General features: G+C 43.7%; 1 protein-coding gene across 4 annotated transcripts in view; it reads left to right on the top strand.

Moving 5' to 3' along the window:
* LOC100649991 (histone-lysine N-methyltransferase MECOM) overlaps nucleotides 1-23,091 on the top strand; it is a 56,349-nt gene extending 33,258 nt beyond the window's left edge. For 2 of the 4 annotated variants that reach the window (XM_012320717.3, XM_012320716.3), the window contains exons 4-8: nucleotides 11,460-11,591; nucleotides 12,866-12,992; nucleotides 17,354-17,453; nucleotides 19,257-19,413; nucleotides 19,495-23,091. In XM_012320717.3, coding sequence (XP_012176107.2) covers nucleotides 11,460-11,591; nucleotides 12,866-12,992; nucleotides 17,354-17,453; nucleotides 19,257-19,413; nucleotides 19,495-21,498 — 2,520 coding nt within the window. In that variant the 3' untranslated portion in view covers nucleotides 21,499-23,091. The remainder of the gene's footprint in view (nucleotides 1-11,459; nucleotides 11,592-12,865; nucleotides 12,993-17,353; nucleotides 17,454-19,256; nucleotides 19,414-19,494) is intronic. The other 2 variants (XM_012320718.3, XM_048414761.1) reach the window with 2 other exon arrangements.
* Nucleotides 23,092-26,606: the final 3,515 nt, after the last annotated feature.

Raw genomic sequence — 26,606 nt, 5'->3', positions numbered from 1 at the left:
AGCGAGCGAATCGATGCTCGATCGAACAAGGATAGCCAGCGTTCTCTAGATAAATTCAGAAAATTCTCGATAACTCTTTGCTATTACAGTAAATGATCGCAACTCGTTCGATCCACGCGTTTTGTTCATTCGAACTATAATCAAGCATATTAACCGGAACTTCAAATATAGTTGTTTGTACTATATCTCGAAAGAGATACATTGAGAATTTTCCGCGAATCTAGGGATTCGTACGCGATATTATCTCGCAGGGGTTCTCGTGAAGCCGTTTGAAAGATGATCGATCTGTTTATGGCTCGGGATCCGGTAGAGGACTACTTTGCTCGAAACCAGTGTCAGTGGGTTCGCTATCCTCCTGCTATAATCCCTGGTATTATCCGGCAGATGCCGAAGACAGAAAAACGAAGAAAAGAGAAAGATAGGGGAGAAAAGAGAGAGGATAGACGGAATCGTCTCTTCGGTTAGAAAGTAGACACCTGGTCGACTCGTACGCCGAAGGTGTCATCCATGTTGACAGATCTGTCAATTGACTCGCCTCGGACAGTTCTCTTTCCATTGCTTTCTATTTCTTCTGGTTCTGCCCTAAAATTCTTTCGATACCCGTCCGGAGCTCGAACGTCTCTGTTGGCTCTTAAGTCGACCGTAAAATCGGCGCACAAAGTCAAACTCGAAGAAGTAGTCTGTGAAATCGTTGGTACAAGTCCAAGATCTTTCATCCGTGTGATTCGCGAAATACACGTATTTTTCTACCCAACGTAGGTTCGTTCGTCTCCCAGCTATATTCGCGATGATTTAAAATCTTCTGTCTGCAGCCTCGCGGAAAAACTTGATCCATTTTGAAACGAGATTACGGCGCGGAGAGAATCGGAAACTGGCCGTGTACCGGTCCAGAGGGTGTGATAGATATGATAGCGGCAACGTTATGTTACGTTAGCGCATGTCGCACTGACAAAATGTAAATGGCGCCATCCATCTAACTGCCGACAAAAAGGCAACCGGGGCCAACTGTCGGACCGGCGATTACAGGATCGATTAAAGCCAAACTACCCCTTCGTTTCGTCGGGCCGATCTATCAACCCCACGCGCGTAAACGTGCGAGCGCACGAACGGAGAAAACATCGCGACACAGAGGTCTGGCTTCGAGTTCTCACAGAATTTCGAATGTCCCTTTAAATCGGGGACGAGAGTCGAGGGAAGATCGATCGGGATGAATTTCGGATATTTTTACTCGTTTGTGAAATAGTATTACTCGAGAATCCGAATGTTTGTGAAATAACTGACAATGCGATTTTTACACGAGTTACGATGGTGTAGTAACGAACCAATCGAACGGTTAACAGACCGCGCGATCCTTTTCTGAAATTGGAGAAATCTACGAGGGATCCCTTTCCATCGATTCGCACGCTATCCCCTAATCCTAATCCTTTTCTCACATTCTGAGGGAAAGGCGTTTTCAAAATGAAAGGGGGAGATAGGGAAGATGAAAACTGGATTATCGATAAACCACTATCAATATGAGTCGGTATATCACTTCGAATATTAATCATGCATCGAGCCAATAACGTCACAAGCGAGTTGAATAGAATGGAAAGGAAATAGGTAAACAACAAACAAGGAGCGAAAACATCTCGCTGTAATGTCGGAGGAAAGAGACAAAAAATAGCCCAAACCGAAATTTTTCCTCAAATTTTGCGAACACTTATTCGCCGCGTACACACCTGAAGCAGAACGAAGGGAAGAAAGTCGTGCTATCGAGGGGTGTTGTTCGAAGTATCGCTGGTACCCCACCTGCCATGCTGGCCGGGTCTCGTTTTTCGGATACTCGTGGAGGGGTGCAAAATGGAAAACCAAAGGAAACCAGAAGGGGATCCTCTTTTCCGGTTGCGTTTTGCTCGGTGACGCGTGATCCGCAGAACAGCCGACTCGCGGCGTGCCATAGCGGCGACTAAACCAATCTTAGGCTTAGCTCGTTCGGCCGTGAGACCCTCGTGTCGAGGGTACAACTCCAATTTACCGAATGATCTCGAGAATCTGTCTTAAATGATCAATCTCGTCGCGTTTATAGCATACTCGTTATTCGTGTTTCGAATCCAGCCTTTGGAAGATGCGATGTCGTTAATTATACGCTTAGGGGATGTTTCTATGTTTCATATTTTTTTGAATACGATTGTATTTTCCATTGAACAGGCTGTTTTATATTAATCCTGATTTTTGACATTTCTGTTTGTAACATTTTCATTTCCATATGGGACACGAGGGTCGAATCCACCCCCGTTGGCGCGTCTGCTCTCCTTCTCGCGTCGTTCGCTCATCGACATATTGAAAGCATCGTCAATTTTTCCACGTGATCGCTGACGACCCCTCTCGTCGTCCTCGAGTACGAGCCGCCGGCTGGTTTTTTCAAGCGGCCACGGGGGGGAGTAGAAAAAAGAACGGAAGATGGGTTGTTTTTCATATTGAAGCAGGCACACGCGCCTCGTTGATCGTACGGGCCACTTTTTCGACAAATCGGCTGGAAAGCTGCGCCATTAGCGACGTATGTCGCTGACAAATCATATAAATGGCGACTCTCGACGAAACGTGTCCTCGCGCGAACCGCACCAACCACCCCGATGTCCAGTAATGAGACAAATTGTGACGCGTCGCAAAGAGAGAAACAGAGAATCCGTGCTGGCCGATCCCGTACCGTTTCCCCGTTGTGGCGCGCCTCTATCGAGCTCGAGCGGTTTTCAAAACGTTACTTAATCGCCGTCAACGAGCGAACAACGCACCCTTCTCGAATTCGTTCGAGACGATCTTCATTGAAATAACAATGTCCTCGCAATGGAGCGAGGGCATTCCTTCTACGCCTACCACTTACGAGTGACGAAAACGATGTAGAGGATCGAGAGAACCATCGAGGGGTCTATGTAGGTGGTGCCGACGGATCTTATTGTGGATATTATTAAATTCTCGCTCTATCTGGAAGCACGTATTCTAAACAATCTACGTATCCGTCGTACCTACCGATTGTACAATGCACGCCACCGGTGCCCATTATTCGTGGACATTGTCCAGGTGAACTGGTCTTTAGGGCGTTGCTGGAGGTCAAGCCCCGGAAGCGATTCGACAATGAGCCACATTATGCTCACCCTCCATTCCCTTCCTTCTCTCCACCTTCTCTCCACCTTCTCTTCTTCGCGATTCAGCCTCCTTCAGATTCAGCTTCTTATTAAGCTGGCCGGCGCGAAGCGCGCGATTCGCAACGCGACGGCAGTTTCTTCCTCTCTTCTCTTCTCTTCTCTTCTCTTCTCTTCTTCTTTGCATTCCACATGCCGTGCATATTCTTCGTCACCATAATACGAAGGGAATGGTGCTTCAAGGCAACGCAGTGACCTTCGCTTTCTCAAGGCGTAGGGTTACGCGGTTGGTGATTTTCGTCATTTGAATTTGTAATCGGAGAAAGAAACGGTGCGAGAGAAAAGTTCCGCGGTGGACAAAATCGGCAGGAAACAAGTGACAATCAGTGACGCGGGGAATATCTGGCATTGTGAAGCCTGTCAGACGGTCAGACGTGTCCCAGCTAAAGGATCCCCATTGATAGCCGTGGCCATCTATGCGAATTTACCGGTCAACGGGGTGATTCGGTCTTATACCGCGAACTTTTGCACCCCTTGCATGGGGCTAGCGTGCTTTTCTCAAGAAGCTCTATCGAAAGTAGAACGTACCTTTTGAAGTAGCTCGAATCGTTTGATCGTTGTAATAATAAATAATACGGGATGCAATAAGACCTTACGTAGGGGCAAATAAGTCTAGGAATAGGCATGAAAATATTTAACCGTGCATGCACCATGGTATCGTATACGTTATCCTGTGTGAAGCCAAGAATGCACAGGCCACCGGCTAACTAACCCTTTTCTCGAGGATCGGGTTTTTGATTGACAGGTTTGCCCAGGCTTGTTTGCGGCTGCACCTTCTCCTATTATGTTAATAAAGCTATGATACAGCTTCGCGCGACCTGAATAGTTAACGTGTATATTTTGACATTTAAATTTATATCCAACGAGTTTTACTCTCGCCCCATGATCCAGTCGTTCAAGTAAACGCTCGCCTGGTTATAGCAAAAAGTTACGGTGGTAGAAAGTACTAAATTTGAAAATATCGTTCGGCCAAATGTCTAGTTTAACGTGGTTGTTAAAATTCCATGTCTAATAAAACATAATTCTTCATCTTTGTCTAGATGAGATGCTACGTACACGTGTCTCGGCAGGCCAATAAATTTCCTCCGGGTAAAGGCGTTTGTATACTTTGGCCGAAACGAGCACGCGTCGCGCGAGATTCGACTGTAAGGCTTTAACTGGCCTTTCTTTCTGTCAAACCAGCTGTAAACCGGCCTTCTCTCTCGCTTTACCATCGCAGCCCTCCGCTTCTCGTTTCTCTAGGGTGGCAACGGAGGGTGATAAATCTCGTCCGCTCGTTACCCCACTATCTGTCGATAATAGACATAACAGACACGTGTTGCCCGGTCGTCAGGCTGACCCGGCTATCCGGTACAATGGAGACGCGTCGTCGGAATCATCGTCTTCAAAAGATCGCTCCTTGCACGTTAGTTTTCTTGTCCCTCGACCGGCCACCCTTCGAACCACTACGATTTACTACGCTCATTTCTGGAGCAAAGGCTAAAAACCTGAAAACGATCCCTCGATCTTGCGACACACAGTTTATTAAATTTTCTTTGAAATTCGTTCCTTGTTCGAATCGTTCTCAGTTCAATTTTGTGAATCGTCGAGATAGTTCGTGCCAATGCAATATCACGAATCGAAAACGTTCTCGAGATACAAACGACAGTTAAAATTTTACGACTTGATAACTAACTCGTTGCCTTCCTGGTTTCTCGTTGTCACCACGTCCTGCTTCGCTCTTCCCCTCGACGTTTCCTCTCTCTCTCTCTCTCTCTCTCTCTTTCTCTCTCTCTAGCTCCGGATCTCTTTCTCGGAACAGTGTTTCTACCGTTTGGGTAGTTTCATGGGGTTGATGGTGCTACAGACGCCGGATAAGGTCTCCGCGTGTGTAGGAAGCCGTTCCTCGTTTTCGTCGCGTGAACTTAATTGAACTTGTTCACCAACTCATAACGAGAAGTCATGCAAGTGCCCTCCTAGTTATAATTTACAGGAAACAATCGACGCCTTTGATGTGCCGCCAATTGTCTGGAATCTGCGAAACTGTTACTCTTTAGGGGTGACCCGGAGCAAAATGAAAACGCCTTCCTGAGATTACGTTTATCCAAAGAACCTTTACCGAATCTTTTTACTCCGCGAGTTCGAAATTCGTGTTGTCCGTGTTTTCGAGGGCGTGTAAAATGCAAAGTGGCAGTTTGAATCGCGTTGGATTTTTCGAAATCAGTTTCGGTAAAAATATCGTTGGAAATTACCTTCCTGCAAATCGAAATCGGTAATTTTATTCTCCAATGCAACGAAATTTTTAGCTTCATCCATTAAAAAAGTACCGCGTAACGAATCTATCGTTAAACAGCTCGGTATTATTTGCAATATTCATCGTCGCACGCCAGTCGCTGCATTGAAAATGTAAACTCAATATCGTAACCATGAATCGACGAGCGATCAATGGCAATCATTGTTTTCCAGTAGCTTGAAAAAAAGGGAAATCGTGTTTCATGGCGACGCGACGCTTTGATCCGCCTGGTCGAATGTTTGATCAGTTCGATGATTTCCAGTCGCCGCGATGGAATTACAAGCCACGATATTGAAACGAACTGATCGTCGCCGAAAGCGAAAATCATCGAACTATCGCACCTGCCGATATTTCCTTCCATCGCGTAATCAGAGATTCGTTCGCGACGATTTAATTCATTGGATTATTGGAATTCGCTGGAAAATTCAAGCTTAACCATAGAACGGTTTCGCACATAGGTCTACTTAGTCCGAGATTGGCAGAATTTGGTACGCGAACGGTTGACAGATTGTGCATACGAGCGCGCAGGCCCCGTCACAATGACCGAACTAATCTGGTCCGGTCCGGGAAGGTAGCCTAAGTTCAATATACACAGGAATACACTGCAGCCTGGAGGCGTTTCATGTATGCCTTCCACCATTGGCTTGCATTAATCACGACGCCGTTGGCAGGCCTGAGCTACACGAGTTCCGGCGTCAACTTAATTGTCCCGCCTGTTTCGCCAGGGATTCATTAATTGGGATGCACTTACATCGACGAACAACCTACCTCTCTCCAACAACGAGATGTTATGTTGCTCGTTAAATAAAACAGCCCTCTATCGCGCTTGTTCGATGCAAAGGAAAAATATACGGGTAATTTGAAGTGGAAACTTTGACTTTGTCCTTTGAACGTCCGACTGAACTGAATGCAGAGGAAACGAAACGGTCAGGAAACGAGCCACGTCATTAATCTTCGAAACACCAAAGATCGTTCGTCAAACGAGGAAACTTCATTATCTTTCGTTTGACGGAATTTCTCGAGGAAATACAAGTCGAACGATTTTGGCAAATTTTCTGGCAGGCTAGCCTCTCTAATGATCGATCATATAAGGGGCTGGCAGTGACGCGACTCGGATATAATTTATACCGCTAGATACGCGAAGGGTAGCTTCCCTTAGAAACACGATGGAATACAGAGAGAAAGAGGTTCAGAGTCGGTTCCGTGAACGCGCGTCGGGGGTGGCATCTGCTGCGCGTTAGACACGGGTCGAAGGGCACCGTTTGCTTCGTCATTACTTGCATTACTTTTCCGGCACGAGTCAAGTGGGTCAAGTACGGGAAAATATGTACCTAATCGGGGAGAAAAGTCCGTTCGATCTGCGAACAGCGCATGAATCAGAGAACTGACGTTCTGACATAAAAACCAGACTTACCTTTTGTCGAGTCGTACTTACGAATCGTTCTTTATCGTATTCTGCGTTTAAATGGAAAACTCGATCGACTTTGTCCGGAAGTGGACGCAGCCGTGCGATTAGACACCGATATCCTAGCGCTTGCGTAACGCGTGCTTTGATTTTACGATTCGCGCTCGTGTGCTTCGTCTCTTTATCGCACGTATGGTTCGTTATCAAAAACGTAATTAAAGTTGGTTCGTCGGTTTGATATCGGCTTCATTCGAATTTCATTCCGTTTGGGAATTCGACCGACCGTCGCGCGAGTTCTCCTCCAACGGCAGCTTCGATACAATAAATTGCTTCTGACAGTCGTGAAAAAAAGGACACGCCGTTGAAACACTCGCGAGAGTTTCTACGGAAAGTTTCTGCGTGGCAAACGGACGAATCCTCGAACGATCGACAGAAATTAATCGCAGACCAATTAAGGGCGGCAGGAGACTTTGGTAGTCGGCTCGAGTCGTCTACGATCTCCTCCCAGGGGCGAGCTTTAAACTAAGAGGAAATTAAGCAAAGATGTCGCCATGGCTAATGCCGCATTTGGTTGGGGGATTGCGCTGGCGCTATACGACGCTTGAAATCGTAAACAGTCCTGTTATTTAGGGGATGATAATTGACCGTTTCAGTCTCCCCGGCGCGCGACACCCAACGAATTTCTCGAAACTCTGGGAAATTCACCGCTGTGCCGGGGCACACGATGTTTACGAGTCTCTCTTTCGCCCCGGTGTCGACGAGCGAAGGGATGAAAATGGAATTCGATATGCCATTGTTGCGTCACAGGACGATAATGACGGTTCACTGTCGCTGTTGTAATCTACGTGTCGCCCGTGACTCTGATCAACTCGGGAGGATCCGAGGATTCTTGTCATCGACCATTGTCAACTTGTATTTGTGGAATTAGGCGAAGAGTCGTGTCGTGGAAAAATTTCGGTAATATTATATGAGGAAAAGCTCGAATGGAAACGTTGCGATGCCTTGAAGTTGCCGAATCAGGAAAGTTGCGAGGTCGATTTTTGAGGAGGGGGCGGACACGCTGTGTCGGCTAAAAGCATTTTTGCGTCGGCCATCACGGTACTATCATATGCTATCGATCCACTTTATTCATAACTTTCGTCCCTCGTTACCACGTCGCACAGGTCTCTCTCTCTCTCTCTCTCTCTCTCTCATCCCCTTTCTCTGTGGCCGTTATAGTTGTACATTAAAATTACGCGAGGACAACATTTTTCATTTATTTTTACATTCTCGTCCGTTCAACCCGACTTATTTTTCCTTTCACGATTCAAATTAAATACCATCGAGCGTTACACGTTTAACGATATTTCCATCGAGCAACGTTTCATTCGAGCCGAAAGGACATCTTTTAAGAGCTTCGAAAAAGGATCGACGCGAGAAGCTCTGACCTGAGCGTACGGTATTTTAATTCGTGAATGGACACGTTCCATGGACGATGTTCCCTAGGAAACGCCACCAGATAGAAACGCCGGTTTGGACAGCAAAAGATCACGATCGTTCCTTCCCTCGTACGATGGTTGATCCTCGAGAAATGTAGAAAACGACGCGGAACCTCGCCGATTATGAGGGTCCATTGAGAGATGAAGATCCACGAAGATCTGCCGCGCTGTCTGACCTCGTCTCCTTTCTCGTGGGGTATTTTTGGTAAAACCCAGCCGACGTGGAAAGATCTTTCGTCGGTTCGGTTTTGTCGAAGGTGTGAGGTTACAAAGGGAAAACGAAGAGATCGCATGTTTTGTACGACGCGACTGTGTCCTGTGGGCCTCATGCCGGGCGAACGAGGAATCCCCTGGCCGTGTGTCCCGCAGAACCACCGAAAGCCTGAGATACATCTTGTCGCCTCTTGTCGCTTGTTCCGATTTCTCGTCCTTTTCTTTCAACCGGTGCACAGCCTTCTTGCCCGCGCGAACGAACAAATTAGGTTTCGAAGGATTTTCCTGGTGCAGAGTTCGAATGGGTCGCTAACGGCTCGAAAATTTCAAGTAAGAAGCAAGGAAATATTCGCGGCCGCAGTTTTATAGACATTTCCTTCGTTTATTATACTATTTTTCCACGTTTTCCCTTGTTGTGAAAGCCAACGCCGGTACATTCAATTATCATCGTTGCCTTCTGCTCGTCGAACTGTGAATATCGCTCGGTGTTTTAGAGGATGCAGGTTCATAGAGAAAAATCAGCACGAACACCGGGAATGTAATTAAAATGGTCGCGTATTTCTGCCAATTTTAGCAATTTCGCGGCGACGTGCGGCGTGCCGCTAAAGAAGCTCAAGGAATCATGCAATTATAATTTATTCGCGTGTCGCCCGTCGACTCGCTCGACCCTTCTCTCCCCTCCTTTCCTCTACTCCTGCTTTCCATTTAACTCGTACTCTCATTTTTCCTTTGAGCCCAGTTTTCACCGGCTTTACCGGTGTTCGTCGTTATTGTACAAAGATAATGCGCGGCTCGTAATTAATTCTTTCCGATTCGATAAAAGGAACAATATCTGCAGGCAGAGGTCGTGGAGAACGTCAAAATTTCGAGTATCCCTATTCGCCTTTCCCGGAATGGGTATTTCAGCTTTTAATTTCAAAGAGTTCCGATGTTAATGCGCGTTCCGGTTGCGACGGGAGAGCTCTCGGAGCCGCAACCCCTCGTTTACCGCTGCTTTCTGCGCCACGATTATGGGAATGAACGAGATCCACGGCTAGACAAATCTGTCCTTCGAATTGTTAGCACATGTCCGCGCTCGCCGACAAAGCGAATAGAAATCCTGCTGCGAGCTGTGCCGTCAGCTGAACGGTCACTTCCCGACAACCGCTCGAGGATGATACGAATCACTGAGAAAATAAAATTCAAACCTAATATTAATATTAAATTATCGTAATTATATATAATCGAATTACGATTTTGTACGAAGAAACGTAAGTGGGAAAAACGAGTTTATGAATGGATACGTTGATGTTGCCATTAATAGAAAAATTCTCGAGGACCTGAATATGAAGTGGGAATTTTAATAAATTTGTATTTTTCTCGGCAAAAATGCTCTTTGCTGCACGAGTAAGTAACAAGTTGACGCATCATGGTGAAAGGTGTTACTAGCCTGAGATCCTAATCTGTCGCGCTACACAACCAGAAGCCCTATTGTGATGGCTCGTTCGTGCCCATCTTCCAGAAACGCTCCTTACCAGGCCCGGTAGCTAAACTGGCCATTATGAGTGCCGAAAGAATCGTTGCCATCTCGCTCTGCTTTCTTCGCTTTCCTGTCTGCCAAACTGTCCTACTTCTTATTTCAGTATTATAGGGTATTACTAGTCCTACCGTTCCTACCTGAACTATGTGTCGATCAGTGATATCCGGATGGAACCGACACGTCCTACGTAATCATTGAAGTCGCCGAAACGGAAAATCGAGCGCGAGTTAGTTTAGCGCACTTAGTTTTTCGAATTTTAGAAATTTATATATCCGTCTTTGCATATCGAACACTCGATATCTTTTTTGGAACGAATCGTCTTCTTAACGTTAACGTTCAAGCGTGACAGTTAAGAAGGCGATACAGAAATACAGAAGCGTCGAGACGTAAATAATTCCAGCAGGCTCATCCCATGTTTTCAGACTTTACATAAGCTACGGATCATTGTCCGTAAGAAACAAACCTTCAAGGCACGGTAACCGTAATTACTTACCTGTAAGGTAGACGCTTATCCACCTGCGAGATTCATTGATTTTTATGGGCACACCTAGTTTTATTCGTGACCGGCAGGTGGTAGGGTAAAACCGACCAACGGACGAAGGTCTGTGGCGAAACGCTCTTAGATATCTCTGATACGGAAGCATTGAAGTACCTCCTTTACTTTTAAGGAAGACGCTTTACATCGACGAACTCCTGTGACATTTTTCAGTAATAGACGAATCGTTATATTTGCGATCCATTATCCTTTTGTAAATATAACAAGATATCTTGGAATTTATATAATAAGGGAAACTCTTTTACTTTTCACTTTTAACGTTAAACGAAACTAAAATTAAATCGTACGTTGATAGTGTTAAACGGTTCTTCTAGGAAGCCTATGGACAACGAAGTTCTGGACAGAAGTGTGAAATGTGTTTACAGCGTAAGTCGAGGGTGGGAATTGGTTGGGAAACGTATCGAAAGGCGGGCTGTCCAGGGGCGTATCAGGGTGAGACGCTTGGTCGGCCAAGCGTCTCGGAGCGAAGCGTGGTCGCGCGAGACAATTGAAAAAATCACTTGTCTCGCCCTAAAAGTAGGGAGAGTAGAGACCCTAGTGGATGCTGGAGCGGCAAGTAACACTGGATGATGAGAGGGTGATATCCGTGAGCGGTAGTCCGTTAAACGCAATGTCCCGGATCCAAAACATTGCGGTTTGCCTGCGGAAGTTGGCGTTCATACTGTTTTCAGCACGTGCACTGGCCGAATCGTGTTCTCAATAGATATTTATTGGTTCTTAACGATACTCGAATACGATTCTCGTAGTGTCAATACTGACGTCAGGTGCGATGGATGACGTTAGAAAAAAAGAAAACGTTTCTGTAGTGGTACATTATGGGGAAATGATTTTTTTCAGGTTCGTACAGCTGGAAGTGGAGTCAGGGGGTGGTTGGACGCATCCCACGAAACAAATAATTGGTTGAAGTATGTTCGAAGCACTAGCAGTCCGCACACCGTTAATATGCGACACGTGCTTATTGGTGGACAGGTAATAACCGTTAATTAAAAAAAGAAAAATTCGACACATTACAAACATAAAACGTAACGATTGCTCGTTCGGCTTTGCCAGCGGTTTATGTAATGATCACAAATACCACTCACCACGAACGTTTCCATTTCTGTGCGAGCTTCGACAATTTGTTTTACAAGTCGATAGTAACTTCGCGCGTGGCGTTCGGTATTGACCACTAACGAATTCGATTTCGAACGCAACTGACACTGGATCGACAGTTGCAGTTAATAGGAAGGACTAATTACACGGTGTCAGACGCACTCGTAGTTAATTCTACGTGTGCTAGCGAAACTAATAAAAAAAAAACACGTGCCCACGCTGCCATGTTTCCGTGACTCGCTAATGAGACGACGATGGAACGGGAACCGCGACCAAGTTTGTAGATTTACGTTTAGATTTGTAACTGCCAAATGCACTACTTCAAAATTTTAACTCTCTTGTTCTTCCGCACGCAACTACGTTAGTCGCCGAGTTGTTGTTTTCAACCACTAGGCCAGCGGTATTCTCTTCAAATAAATAGACGATATACCGTCATGTTCACCATAATCGTATTTATTTCGTAGAAGACAACACGTATCGAGTTTCAACGCAGCAGCGATTTTTCGCATTGAACTATTCAGGAATTTTGAGGATGGTTCTATAAATTGAACAGAGACATTGGAGGTCGCGGTGTCAATTTGAGGTTGATCCTGACCTCTCGTCCTTTGCATTTTCTATCTATGTGAACCATGGCACATGGCGTTGGCTACGTTGTGGGCGCTCCCTAAGCTACGTGTATACAGGGTGTTTAGTTATTAAGTCACCCTACGGGGTCGTTTCGGTGACTTCCTATACGCCCTGTTTGCAATCGCTGTGGGAATGGGGGATGTGGCCCGCTCTATCAGAGCCCTACAGAATCGCCGTTGTAATGACTTTTCGGGGACCTTCTGACGATATCATAAAGATCCTTTCATTGCGTTCGACTGTTATGGACTCGCTGGAAAATTTGTACCGCTAAAAACTGTTAACGATATTAACGAATGGCGAGGGAATTAGAAATTATCGGAGTTTCGATTTCCTGGTTTACTCGACGATTCGATTTGCGATTTAACCGATCTTTATCCTTTGTAACACGATTCGTAATTGTCGAAGCATCATTTTGATATTGTCATTGAACGGTACTCGAGATTGTTCGAAGAAGCTCGAGATAATTCGCGATGAAAGGCAACGAGTGAGGGTCGGAAGATTCAAGGAGGTGTCATTGTCCGCAGATGGTGTACGAAGCGGTGCGGGATATAGCGGCGGGTGAAGAGCTGCTTCTCGGTGTTCGAGAACCTCTTCAACTTCAGGATATGCTCGGTGAAAATACTACCGAGGACAGAAGCGATCGAGAGACCGGTGAGTATCAAACGCTCTGCGATCTTGTCGCAAGAAAGGACGCGTGCTATATCGTTTTCTCGTTGCGTTATTGTGGCTGTTAACGTTTTAATAACCCACGAGACGGTTACTCGATCGAACAAAAACCGGGCCCGTTAAAAATTTCCTTTTCCATCGAAGGAGAGATCGATCGCGAGCCAACGAGTGTTCGCCAACTGACGTGATAACGGAAGCACGGGGCAAGCGAACAGATAATCAAACCCATTAAAATATTCCCAATCGTCGAACATGCGGGGCAAGCTGCCTTTACGACTTTTCGGGCCGATACATATCGTGACTTGGGCGCACTTGTGCGGGATCGCGCGTAAAAGTCGGAATGACAGGAGGCAGGTGTCTTCGGAAAGCGGAATTACCGATCTGATGCGAGGGAGGATAGAGGGTAAATCGTGAATCGTTGATTGCACGAGCTGCTCGTCATGCACCCGTGATTCTGGCGTGATTCACCTGGTCGGCCGTTGCGTATTAACCCCTTTTTATCGTAATAAGCGCTGATTATCGCGAGATAGACGTACTCGTGCCGCGTGTTACTTCACCTCGAGTCGCTTTAAATTTCAATTTAAATCGTCGTTCACCCAACTGCGCCTCGATTCCTACGGAAAAAGTTGGAAATCCAATAGCGAAAGGGAAACTTTCGTTCTCCACGACCATTTGTCTTCAACTTTCATTAGGTGAAGAGCGAGAAATATATACGAGACATTTGCAAAGAGGGTTGCCACCTAGGTGCCTGACTGCTCGACAATTATCTGGTTGTAACTCCTGCACGATGGTCAGGATTCGGATGACTGCTAGGCAGAGATTAAAGGGGGCTATACGCGACACCCAGATGTCGCGGTAATTAAAAGCGGGATTATTATGAAAGTTGGAGGCGGCGCGGTGTCTACGGTTAATTCGCTGGCGATTTTTCCTCGTAATTTCACCGACTCGTAAACGTCTCCTCCGAGGACAGAAGACACGGGGCGCAGCCGACTCGTTCTTAATTAAATCGGCCTCACCCTCCAGCCAATTAAAATTTCGAAGATTTCAACCCACTTTCTATTCCACTTATAAATCGTCTACGAAGAAGGGGTGGCAGGTTTCTTCGGTTAGCAACTTCGCTCTCGATTTTGAGTCAGCCTGACAACTCTCGGAGAGGTTCATTGTAACGATTTCGACTGACGTTTATTCATAATTATGCAAGTTTGATCAGAGAATGAAGGATTATTGAAAAATTCGTATCGCTAGAAATACTACTTCATTCTTTCTTCGATCGTTTCAACGATACGACATCCCTACTCAAAACTATTCGTGTTCTTCGTGTTTTTTCCCCCCTTAGGGATCGTAATAAGCCAAAAAAGACTACAACCTATGAGACATGGAAAAATGTACAACAGAATCGCCGTTAATCCAGCGAAGCCATTTTTACGAGAAACCCTGACAATCTGGTACGTGCAGCGAGAATAATGATGTCAAACAAACGGAGTACACCCCGTTGCAACCCTTGCGAGGGACATCTCTGCTCCGTCTCCCTTCAGCGGATCATTTCTTTTCACTGGTGCGGAGGGATGCTAAGGGAATCGCTTTAACGCGACTGCATGAGGGTGCGACTATGCATGGAACAGTATTAAAACGGCGATAAGATCTCTTTTATGCGTTTGAAACGTTTGGAAATCAGTTTTTACACGATTCCTCTATACGATGAAAATACCGATATATCCTGGGAAGCTTTCGAGCATATCCGGTTTTATCTGCGCTTGATTGTTCGCGCCGTCTCTGGCGATCAAAGTAGCTGGATATATTCGCGAACGAAACCATTCTCGATAGGCAGTTACGCGAACTAATGCTTCGTCGAATGACGAGCGAGGACGTTTTACGTTAGCGAGACAGGCACGACTTTTTGCGACGATTCGGTAAACCACGCTTGCACGAGGCGTGTATCAGGGGGGCGTAGATGCAACGGGCGGCGGCAGTTAACGTGAGTTATGGTTTTGATTTTTCGCGGCGCTCAGTTTTTCCCTCTATTACCTAGTGGTGCTTACCCCGCCAATTTTCGTTCCAACCATGAGACACATCTCTCTTTTTCTCTGGATGGCTCTATTTAAGGTTGTAGATAATTTATGGCCTTGTATTGTCGATTAACGCGCGCATAACCTCGCCTCGTGGTCGGTGAAGGAAAAAAAAGAAGGGCACAGCTTAAAAAAAGGGGTATCCGCGCATAAAAGGGCACGCGACGCTGTTTTCGAGGGGGGTGCCACGCGCACGCGGAGGGCGGTGAAAATGGATGACAACCCTATCTGATTCATCGAACTAATGACACGTTCTGCTTGACATTTTACTCGCGTTGCGATACTCGTGCAACGCAGTGCTTGTGGAATTTGCGAATGTGAATTACGATTTCCCTGTTCGAAAATTTTATTCCGTTAAACCTTCGTGGACAACGCACGCAGACGAATAACATATTAGCGATGACGAGCTGTTTGTTTTGCTTCGAGGTGTCCGTTATCCCGCTCGAACTCCTCGGGGCCATGTACTTGGTCCTGGTCCGTCACGATGCCACGGAAACATTGATTTCCGTTACTTTTTCCCATGTAACCGCCAACTGACACGGCTGCAGGGGGTATTACCAATGAATCCCACCTGTTGACTTTCAACGACGTGACGTTACATTCCGTCAGGTTTTTTAGTAACGTGCTCGATAGTGATGCATAATACCAAGATTGATCTACACGATACTCATTTTTTGGTGAAAATTTAATATATCTTGCAAACGACGAATATATCAGAAACGTTTATAATCATCCGACGATAAACAGTCGGTTGAATTTGACGAAAAAATATTCCTAAAGTTCTTATTTATATTTGCAAATTTTTCCTTCCATGAAACCGTTGACATATTTTTTGTCTCCATCTACTGTCGATCTATGCGATGGTTTTTTGAAAGAGCAGTGCACAACCCTATTAGCAGATCGCGAGGTCGACCGCATCCTTCATTGTTTAAATTCACGGCGTGCCGCTTCAAATTAGTCGTGGATAGAGGAACGATTAACGTTCTATGGGGGGTTGGCTGCGTGGCGAAGGGCGTAGTTAGTGGCGTAGGGACTGTGCCCGGTTCCCATGAAGGTCCGTTGGGGGCCATCGCTCGACCATATGGTTGGGACAAGTGTAGCGGCAGATTTAAATAACCGTTGGTGGACGGGTATCGTTTCGACTTTGCCATTCGCCCGGCTAATAGTCGATCAACGTACATCGATCGATCAACTATTTCCATATTTTTAATTCGTCTACGTTTAGCTTTGAAATGACATTAATCACGATTAAATTACGATTTAAAATTAATCTCTATCTTACACTTTTACATTTAAAAGATAACGTATTTAGGTAAGTGAGCCAAAAAGGCTAAGTTATTCGGACTATCGACAGATTATACTGTCTATATCGGTTTAAAAAGTGTATTTTTTTTACTTGCGGAGACTTTAGAAGGCTCTGGCCGTTGGATCGGTCTGAAATCTCCATCATTAAAAATTACACGCTGTCTCGTTCACGGACTCCTGATTTTACCTGCCGTTGCTCTTGTCAGTTGGGGGTGAACAGAGGCCGCAGGGGGCAAACGAGTCTCACCTGTGATTGGTTGGACTCCGACCTCGCTGTTACCAATGGGAAGCGGTCCCCGACACCCCGTTCGCGTTTTCAGTTGCAGAATAACATTCTACCAGCTAACTGGTGCATCATTGTATCCACTGTCTTCGTCGACTGCAGCATCGTGACCGACTAGCGATAGGAGAAGGTACTTGATAGTGGTCGTGATGTGTTTTCTCGTGTTAACTTTCTTCTTCGCTCCTTTGCTACTCGTCCAACGTATTTAGTTTTGCGTTTATTATTCAAACTTTTGAATGTTTAAAAAGAAATCGTCGTCGATTTTTCAAAATATTCATTAAAAATAAAAGGCTGAAAGGGCGACGTTGTAATTGTAATTTTGAGAGTGCAGTGTTTCGACGTTTCTGTTGAAAAACGAAGTAACGCGACGTTTAGGAAAAAATAGTCCATAGGATGCTCATAGACAGACCGAGTTCTTCCACGGATAGATAAACCGATAGTGCCGGTTTGATTTAATAATTCAGGAACAATCCCGGCGTCCACTTGTCACGCCACTCTCTGCTGGCTCCCCGCGCGCTTCTCGATCACGTAATTCGCCCACACTAGGACGGGTCACGTATCATCGTTCTCGGGGTTGTAATTTATAGAGCCGCAGCCCGTCACAAAGTGGAACGGAATTATGACTTTCAGTCTATCTTCGTTTCTCTTTCTGCAGGGCCGTTTCATGTGTCTTTTCTTTTCTATGCTTGTAGCCTCGCAACACAGTGGGACCGTAGACGAAGATAAAGAAGACGAGGAGGAAGGGGAGACCAGATGCCCTGTCTGCGACAAACCGTTTCAAGATATTGAACTGTAAGTATCCTAAAAAGAAATCATACTTTGATCGTAATAAATTTCAGTAGCTTCGTTAGGTAACTGATTCGCTCTTAACAATAAGATTGTTTAAACAAAATCGTTAAAATTCATATTTTTTCTTTCTCGACCTCCTTGAACCTTTATCAACGAGCAATAGATTTATTATTACGTTTTATGAAGCGAGAAATCGCCATAAAGTCGACGATACTAAAGCTTGGTTCATGAAGGATTTATAAATAACTCTTTATACGCTGTTGAAATCAGATCGTCGGGAATTGTCCCCTCTAGCGACACACCGACGACAAATCGCGATCGAGATTGATATATTTTTCGTAACCATCTACTTATATTATCACCCTGAGGATTAATTTTTACATCGATACCAGATACGGACGGTTGTATTTTCATATCTAGCATTAATGCTCGAGAGAAACAACAGATCGAACTGGTAATCGTAATTTGATATGACGGATAAGTTATTCATTAATCGACAGGAAAATACAGGAACGAGAGGCGCGTTATCCACTCGAAATCTGAGCGTTAGCTGCGCTCCGTTCGAAAAGAGGGGCCCCGAGCACGCGAACCATATCGAGGGTTGCCTTCAGAATTACGATAGCTTTTTCAGGGGCCGACATTGTTTGCGTAGCGCTATTAAACGAAAAGTCAAATACTTAATCGATGCGATCGTCGTATGAAAGCTTGGATTATTTGCCTTCTAATTTCTTCCCACGAGCTTACAAGACCAAAGTAAAAGGGTATTGTCCTAATTACCTTACAGAGGATCGAGTCTTCTAATTAAAAATAAATACTCTTCTTTTCTTAGTATTTGCAATTATGCATTTCCAATGTTATTCCATAAACATTTTTGTTAGGCAACGGTTAGTTTTCGTAATTAAGTTGGCGAAAAGTTTTTCAGTGTTACGTAACCGCAGTTGGTCCAATTTCGGACATCCATTTTGGCCTGTTCCGGCATCTGTTTCCCGGTTTGGCGACAGACCGCGACACCAGCCGCTTCCGTGAGCCTCGGCTCGGCAGAGTCACCTGTTGTAGCACATAAAGTACGCGCGAGATCCGCATTTGGTTGCATCGAGCCACCCCCTTATGCATCATCGAAGGCGTCGCGTGCCCGCAGCTCATCTGGCACAGCGCACCGTCACCGTGAACCTACTATCTCACCACGAATAGGTTTCACGCGACACGTGTGTTCGAGGGTGTAAAATCAATGCCGCCACCACACCATGGCACATCCTGTGACCATAACCCGTGGCCAGCTCGCGACACCCCGCTCTTACAACGAGCGTTGTTCGTGTTGAACCCCGCCATCGCCACCGTTGCCGCGACTCTCTTACTCTCTCACTCTCTCTCTCTCTTCGTTTCTTTGTGTGTATACGATGACCACCCTCTTCCTTCGGGGGCGTGTGACCGTTATTACGAGAGAGCTTGTCCGCTGGCGCGCTACCGGAGTCACTTAGTCATCATCCTCGACTGCACCGAGCGCAGTCTTCGTCGGTGCGCTGCCCCGGATCGATTATATCTGAGGTTTCTTGTTCGACCCGCTTTGAGATTTCGCCGCGATTACGCTCCAGTTTCCAGGGCTTTTGCCGACAACACAGCGCCGTTCTTCTAGCCGGGCTTGTCATTCTTGAATATTGAATTTAAGAGAGTGGGAAAACTATCGACGATTTGAATCGCTAAATCGACGGAACGAGGATGTGACATATGGTTTAGTGTAGGATTTTAGTGACAGATGTCTGAATAGTGTGATGAATTTCTTAGAGATTCTTGGTGTTTTTCTTTCAGATTGGACAGTCACCTGATAACGTGTCACAGATATCCAGCGGAACAGCATCGCTGCGACAACTGTCCCCGTGCGTACGCCTGGCGACCACTGTTGGTTCGTCATCGTGCGATCGTCCACGGTGATCTCCGCAACTACCCCTGCGAGAACTGTCCGAAGGTAAGCATCACCTTTGACGCAAACTTTACAAAACACGACACGTATCTCCTTGGAGTAACATCTTCAAAGTTTCGCTAACAGTCGGACAAACCGCAGGTCTTCACGGACCCGTCGAACCTCCAGCGTCACATCAGGACCCACCACGTGGGCGCGAGAAGCCACGCGTGCACCGAATGCGGAAAGACGTTCGCCACCAGTTCCGGTCTCAAGCAGCACACTCATATCCACAGCAGCGTGAAACCGTTTCAGTGCGAGGTGTGCTTTAAGGCATACACGCAGTTCTCGAACCTATGCCGACACAAACGCATGCACGCTGATTGTCGTATGCAGATCAAATGCGTTAAATGCGGACAGTCCTTCAGCACGGTCACCTCGTTATCAAAGCATAAGCGATTCTGCGATTCGACACCGCCGACCGGTCCACCTGGCGCCATGCCGCAGTTACCAACCCCAGCGCCGAGTCCTTTTCTGGTCTATCCCAGACCTCCGGTCAGTCTCCCAGGAGGTTTGCCTTTCTATCCACCAAGTTTGATGGGACCCTATCCGGGAATTTTCCCGAACGCTCCTAACTTTTTGAACACTCCGCTCTTGTTCCCGCCAAAAGTTGAGGAAGCTGAGAAAAGGAGCGACAGCCCAAAGAAAGAACGCTTCACCCCGCCGAGAGTACTGCCGCAGCATAGTAAAGTATCTCCATCCACTGCTGAGGAGGCTACCTCCTCGTTCAGACCATCACCGGCTAGGCCACCTGTCCAGCCAACTCCCGAGAGCGACGACGATCCCTCTAAGAAACGGGAGACCAACAGAAACAACGAGAAAAAGACGGATTCTGAACATGCCCCGGCAACCACGAACGAAGAGACGACGGATCAACCTTTAGATCTGAGAGTCCAAACGAAGAAGCAACGAACGAATTCGAACATCGCAGAGAGAAAGAGTCGTAGCCCATCACCAACGCCAGCGCCGATGGAAGAAGCACCACCTCCTCCAGATCCTCCAAAACCCGAGGAAGAAACGCCCGTGCCAATGGAGGTCGATTCCAAGGATGTACCCAACAGCCCACAGCTGAGAACCAGCTTACCCACGGAACAACCACCTACCACCACACCACCGCACATGGCGTATCCCAGACCGATTCACCCGATGTTGTTGGAGGCCATGTATCGCGGACCAACTAGTTCCTTTCCAGGATTTCCAGGGGGACCACCGCCTCCTGGTAGTGCAACCCCGGAATCCAGACTGCTACCACCGCTACCACCCTTCGGACCACCGCGTGGGCTTCCTTTTTTAGGGACATTTATGAACGGACTCAGCGGCGCTAGGCCAGGAGGCGGAGGATTCGATCTGCTTGCCAGGCCGCCGTTGGGACCGTTCCCCGGCGTGAAGCCGTTCCAAGAGGCCGTGATCGCGCCCCATCACCATCATCATCATCATCACGCCCACGGCAAAATGAAAGACCGATATTCCTGCAAGTTCTGCGGGAAGGTGTTCCCCCGATCCGCTAATTTAACCAGACATTTGCGTACGCATACCGGTGAACAACCCTACAAATGCAAGTATTGCGAGCGGTCCTTCAGCATCTCCAGTAATCTTCAGCGGCACGTGAGGAATATCCACGACAAACAGAGACCTTTCAAGTGTCCACTTTGCGAGAGATGCTTTGGCCAACAGACAAATTTAGACAGACATCTGAAGAAACACGAAGCCGACGACGGTAGTGGCGTTGTTTCCGTGGCGGATTCACCAGGAAGTAGCAACGAAAACGAACGAGAGGACACGTACTTCGACGAAATCAGATCGTTCATGGGAAAGGTGACTTATGGTGGCGAGGCTGGCTATGGATTGCCCCCACATCCGGCCTATTTACCTAGTCGACTTCACGAGATGCACGAGTCCAAGATGGAAACGGAATACGACGAAGACGAGGATAGCGAGGAAGGGGTCTCTCCTTTGGATGAAACGGATGGCTTGTCACCCGCAGAGGCTAAAGAATCCACTCCACCACCGCAATACGATCTGAAGCTGAGGGAGAAGCAGGAACTGCTCAACAATAACACGGCCGAGCCCGTCATCGAGATATCCACATAGCCCATAGGTCGGATAGTTTGAAGAAGATGGAAATTATTCGCGGAAATGCTGTTTTAGTGACGCACATAGAACTATTACAAAGGTGTTCGTCTTGATGTAACTGTTATAACCGTAGGAAAATTCGATCTATCGTGTTTTCAAGTAACTCGTCGTGAAAAGAGTGTCAGTTTGAGAATTTCGTCGCTGACACCATTACTTCTTTGAAGTTGAACTTTCTTCGGGGTACGATAAGATGTTAAAGACGCTAAAGAAAAGTGCGTTTATAGTAATCCGCAGACATTTTTGGATTCGGTGGGCTTTTATTTTTCAAGTTTCTATTTTCTTTTCTTTTTGCACCGCAAGAATGAGAATGTGAGAGAGATCGAACGAAATTCACTGTCCTTTCTCATACACGAACAAATACATATACACGTACATACCCACATATACACATATTCACGTTCGTTATGGACAAGCTGTTCAATAGCGTAGTTCCTACAGGCTCGTTTTCATTGTACACGCGCACGTAATTAATAATCGTTCGAACTTTCCCTCTTTTCCCTTCGACGACCTGATTATCGGTCGCTAATTGTAGTATTATTTACCCAAGTTACTGAAAGTTATTTTGCGTCGTGGGAAGCTGTATTACGCGAAAGACAGATCCCGATTCGAGTTTCTAAATCTCGATTACCCTCCTTTAATAGTATGTATATTCACACAAGACGATCTAATCGTGCAGCGATTTAAAGATATCAGAGCCGGGAGAAGATTAAGCATCGACGTTTTTTTTTTTCTAGTGAGTAGTTCGATGGTTGCAATTCTCGACGGAAGCGAATTCAAGGAACCTCGTGGAGCTCGTGCTCGAATAGGTAGAAAAGTACGTGCATATGTCTGATGTTAGTCGGCTTGAAGCCAAAGCGACGAGGATGACGATTATTGAAGTGAACGTGTAATTAAAAGAGTAACGTTTTATGAGAATCTGTGTACAAATTTCTATTAGGTGATATAACGTTTGTAAAAAAGAAGAAGAATACAGAAGTTCTCTGCGATTTTTAATATATATATATATATATAGATAGATATTATACATATGCATATATTATAAATATGCGATCTTATCAATTTATTGTGACGAGAAATACTTTATAGAGACGCATAATTGTTACGTTTATTTCACTGGATAATAAATAAGCTGATCGCGCGTGTTTTCATCCTGTTCTCGATGTTCAAGAATGATGCTCGTGAATGTTCAACGAAACAAACATTTGAATTTTGTACAGGCGTAGGCGTGTACGGAATCGCAAAGAGAAAGAAAAAATAAAGTTATTTCCCTTCTTTTCTTTTGATCATTCCCAGGCAATGTTTGTGAATAGCGTTTTGATAATGGCGTTGACAACATAGGAAGTTATCTTGTTTTTTCACGTAAAAGTTTACGAATACATGCTATACATATCTCTTCTTCTCTCATCCTTTTCTCTAATAGACGATAACAAACTTACAGTTTGATTAAGCATACTTACGTCGATCATACTAATTAAGAACGATTATATTATGAATCTATCTATACATATTGTATAAAAGCATCCTGTAACTTCATTATAATTACTATTAAAATATTACACTTCAAATATGATGATTACTATTAATTAACTCATTATTAATTACCCAACACCTCTTTCTATAAAAATTCGTACTATAGTATACAAGTATGTGAATGTACAAATATATAAGCGTTTATTGCAGAATTATTTGATAGAATGCTCACATTTTCTCGGAAATTATTTATTTATGTACATACAGGTACCATTTATCGAGAGAAAAGTATTCAAATTATTTTGGATATTTAACTTTTTTCATACTTTATCAATCAGAGAAGATTTTCATACTTTATCAATCGACAAAATTTCTATATAACATACTATTTCAATTTCGCGCGCATGCCAAAGCTGCTCGCGCGAAAGAAGAGAGTGGTTCTATAGCCAATTAGAAAGCAGCTAAGCGACGCCTTGCGCAGGACGTCATTTACCTGTCGAAAATCGCGGCGTTCAGACGTGTTACCCAGCGTGAGATATCTTAAATAGAATTCTAAACGTTTAGAATGAATGTTCTTAATAAACTTTTCTATTTCTTTCGTACTGTTTCCTTAATAGACTCCGGTAATAAATATTCTTTAATAGATTTTTTAATTTCAAATCGATTGACTTGATTTTATTGTATTTATGTATATAATTTCATTTAAGAGATTTTAATCAGTCATACTTTGTTGCATTTCCCGCGTGAATTTTCTATGGTATCGCCATCTCACGACTTTTATCAATAATTTTTATTGTTTCTAAAGAAGACGCCATTACAAGTTCAGATTTTGGCGCGTAACATTATCGTGCTCTTCCAGCAACTGTTTGGTCAAGAAATTCTGGATTTTTTGCAAAGATTTTCGAGTATTTATAAAATGTGATACGGTTTATTACTAGAAGATACGTCTCAGCCTTCGGTAACACAATATAATCCCTAAAATTAGTTATATTGCATTTAGAGTATTCGTTAATGTTCAGTATAGCGATACATATTTTATAACATTCGCAAATAATATTTTACGCCTTCCCAGACGTCGTTTTAACATGTACCTTTATAACAGCAGTAAACAGCAATATTTTTCAAAACAAACGCTCGGTAAGAGGAAGAAGAAAAGCATATAACGGCATGTAACGGCCTTTCTCCTCCTTAGAGTTTTATTTTCAGCAAATGTTTTTATGATGGCGTGTAATGCGATTAGTGAAATCAGTGTTTGTTTCGTAATTGTAATTTCAATATTTCTCTGAGTAGAATATCTCTTATTAGTACCAATTGCAATAGTTATACGCGAAATTAGAGTCAGCATTTGTCCGTCGGTTTATTTATCGGGCGCGATGGTAATTTTTCATTTCTCTTTTTGTATATAGTTGTTTTTTTTAATATTCGTTTTTGGTATTCGAGTCAGTACTCAAGAGGATAAAGCATCATCTGGAGCCTAACAGTGTAAGTAATTTTGCACATTATTCATCCATTTAGTTTATTCTTTGTATATTGCTTGAATTATTTTAATAACTATTGGAAAGAAGCCTCAAAGTTTCTCTACATTGAATTATAAAATGTACATTTGAAATTGTTCTATTAAAGTTTCAATTCTTATAGTAATTACCGTTTATTAAGTTTAATAGAATTTTAAGATTCATTATTTTGGACTTTTGAAACAATCAAACAATCAACACTGTGGCTCTAAGAATAAATTATAATGTTACATATTTTGTTACAGTTTCCCCACAATCTCCACTTCCTTGTGTTCTCTGGATAGAATAGAAAATTTGTATTTTTGCCTATTACATTAATAAACTGTAAAATTTTGTCTTCAACAATAAATTGTATGTATACTATTGTATATTTTATTACAAATATTTCATAACCTGTACTTCTACCATAAGGTTTGATAATTTTTCTGAGATGACAACCTTCATGATGGTTTCTTCTGAGGTACGTCAAAATTGTCGACATCGTCCATCGTCCAAATGTAACTGTGAGTCGCATGCTTTTTTGTCCCTCCGGTCACTCAATCATGTCGTAGGATGAAAGGCCCGAATCGACACGGGTGATTGGTTGTATCACGTAGAATTTTTTACGAGCATAGTGACCGCGAGTATTTATTATATCTGTAGGTGATAGTACATATTTTCTTTTTATATGTTTTATTTATTAGTTCAGGATAGATATCCTTGCGCATCGCGTTTTTTTTATAACATGAACAATGCTATGTAATGTTAGTAATTGATTAATTAATTATGGATGATCATGAATGGAGTGAAATATCATATTCATATCGGTCAATTCATATGGATATAAATATGGGTATAAATAAAATATGAATCTTTTTGAGTAAAATATCATTTTCAAAAGTTTAAAAAGTTTTCATTGTATTTCTTGAAGTTTATCTTATACTATAAAAGAGTGTATTTACTTCTGCGTTAGCATGAACGGTTATTAGACAGATTCATATTATAACTGTAAGATATCAGTCGGTATCATTGGCGGGACTTGGCCACGTCCTCTCCGATGATCAGTTATTATACTCCACGTTCTATGGATAAGGTAGAATACATAAAGTGACTTGTTTCATTGACAAGGCTGCGATTTTGAGTTCTCCATTTTATTAACTGTCGGTATTTTTCGACGTATGAGTTTTTATTTATCTTAATTTTTATTGTCTTAATCACTTCTTATTGAAAGTTTGAAATTTCGGTAAAAATATAACATATATGTAACAAATATATAACAGTACAGTTATTTTCATCAAGAACTGAAATTCAATATAAAATAACACAGTTCTAAATCCAAAACTAGTATCACGCAAGTGTGAATTTAGTTTTTGCTCGTAAAAACTATTAAAATTATAAAAATGATAATTGTAATAAATTGTTAAAGGCGTCAATTTACATTAAAAATGATCAAATGATTAAATTTGATTGTATTCTAATGGAACAACGTCATCAGGTATATAAGGAACACATGTCTCGCGCGCGCGCTCTTTAGTGCTTGGGCCCCCGTACTGCAAGGATCGAGGAAGAACTTCTACGAATAAAGGTATTAATTTATAACATTTAAACCATTAATTTATTACATTTATCTCACTAATCTATATTTAAGCTATTCATTTATAACATTTAAGTAATTAATTCCTAACGTTTAAGCCATGAATTTATAACATTTAAGGTATTACTTTATACATTTAAACCATTAATTTCTAACACTCAAACTATTAGTTTATAACATTTAAACTATTAATTTTTAACCTTTGAGCTATTAATTTATAACGTCTAAGCCATTAATTTATAACATTTAAGCAAATAATTAACAACGATTAAACTATTAATTTATAACAATCGAAACATTAATTGACAACATTTAAAACATTAATTTATAAGAATCAAACCATTCTTCAAGGAATCAATAAGTCTGTCGGTAATAGCATAATAGATCGATAGATTTAACGAAGAAATATTTAACCGCGATTACAGCCAATTAATTGATGTTATTCGCTACAAAATTAATAACTGTATCACATACAGCGACGCGGGCGGTATTGAAGAAAAAAAGCCATT

This window comes from Bombus terrestris, chromosome 3, assembly GCF_910591885.1.
Source record: "Bombus terrestris chromosome 3, iyBomTerr1.2, whole genome shotgun sequence".
Lineage (NCBI taxonomy): Eukaryota > Metazoa > Arthropoda > Insecta > Hymenoptera > Apidae > Bombus > Bombus terrestris.
This window is presented reverse-complemented; position numbering and strand designations above follow the sequence as displayed.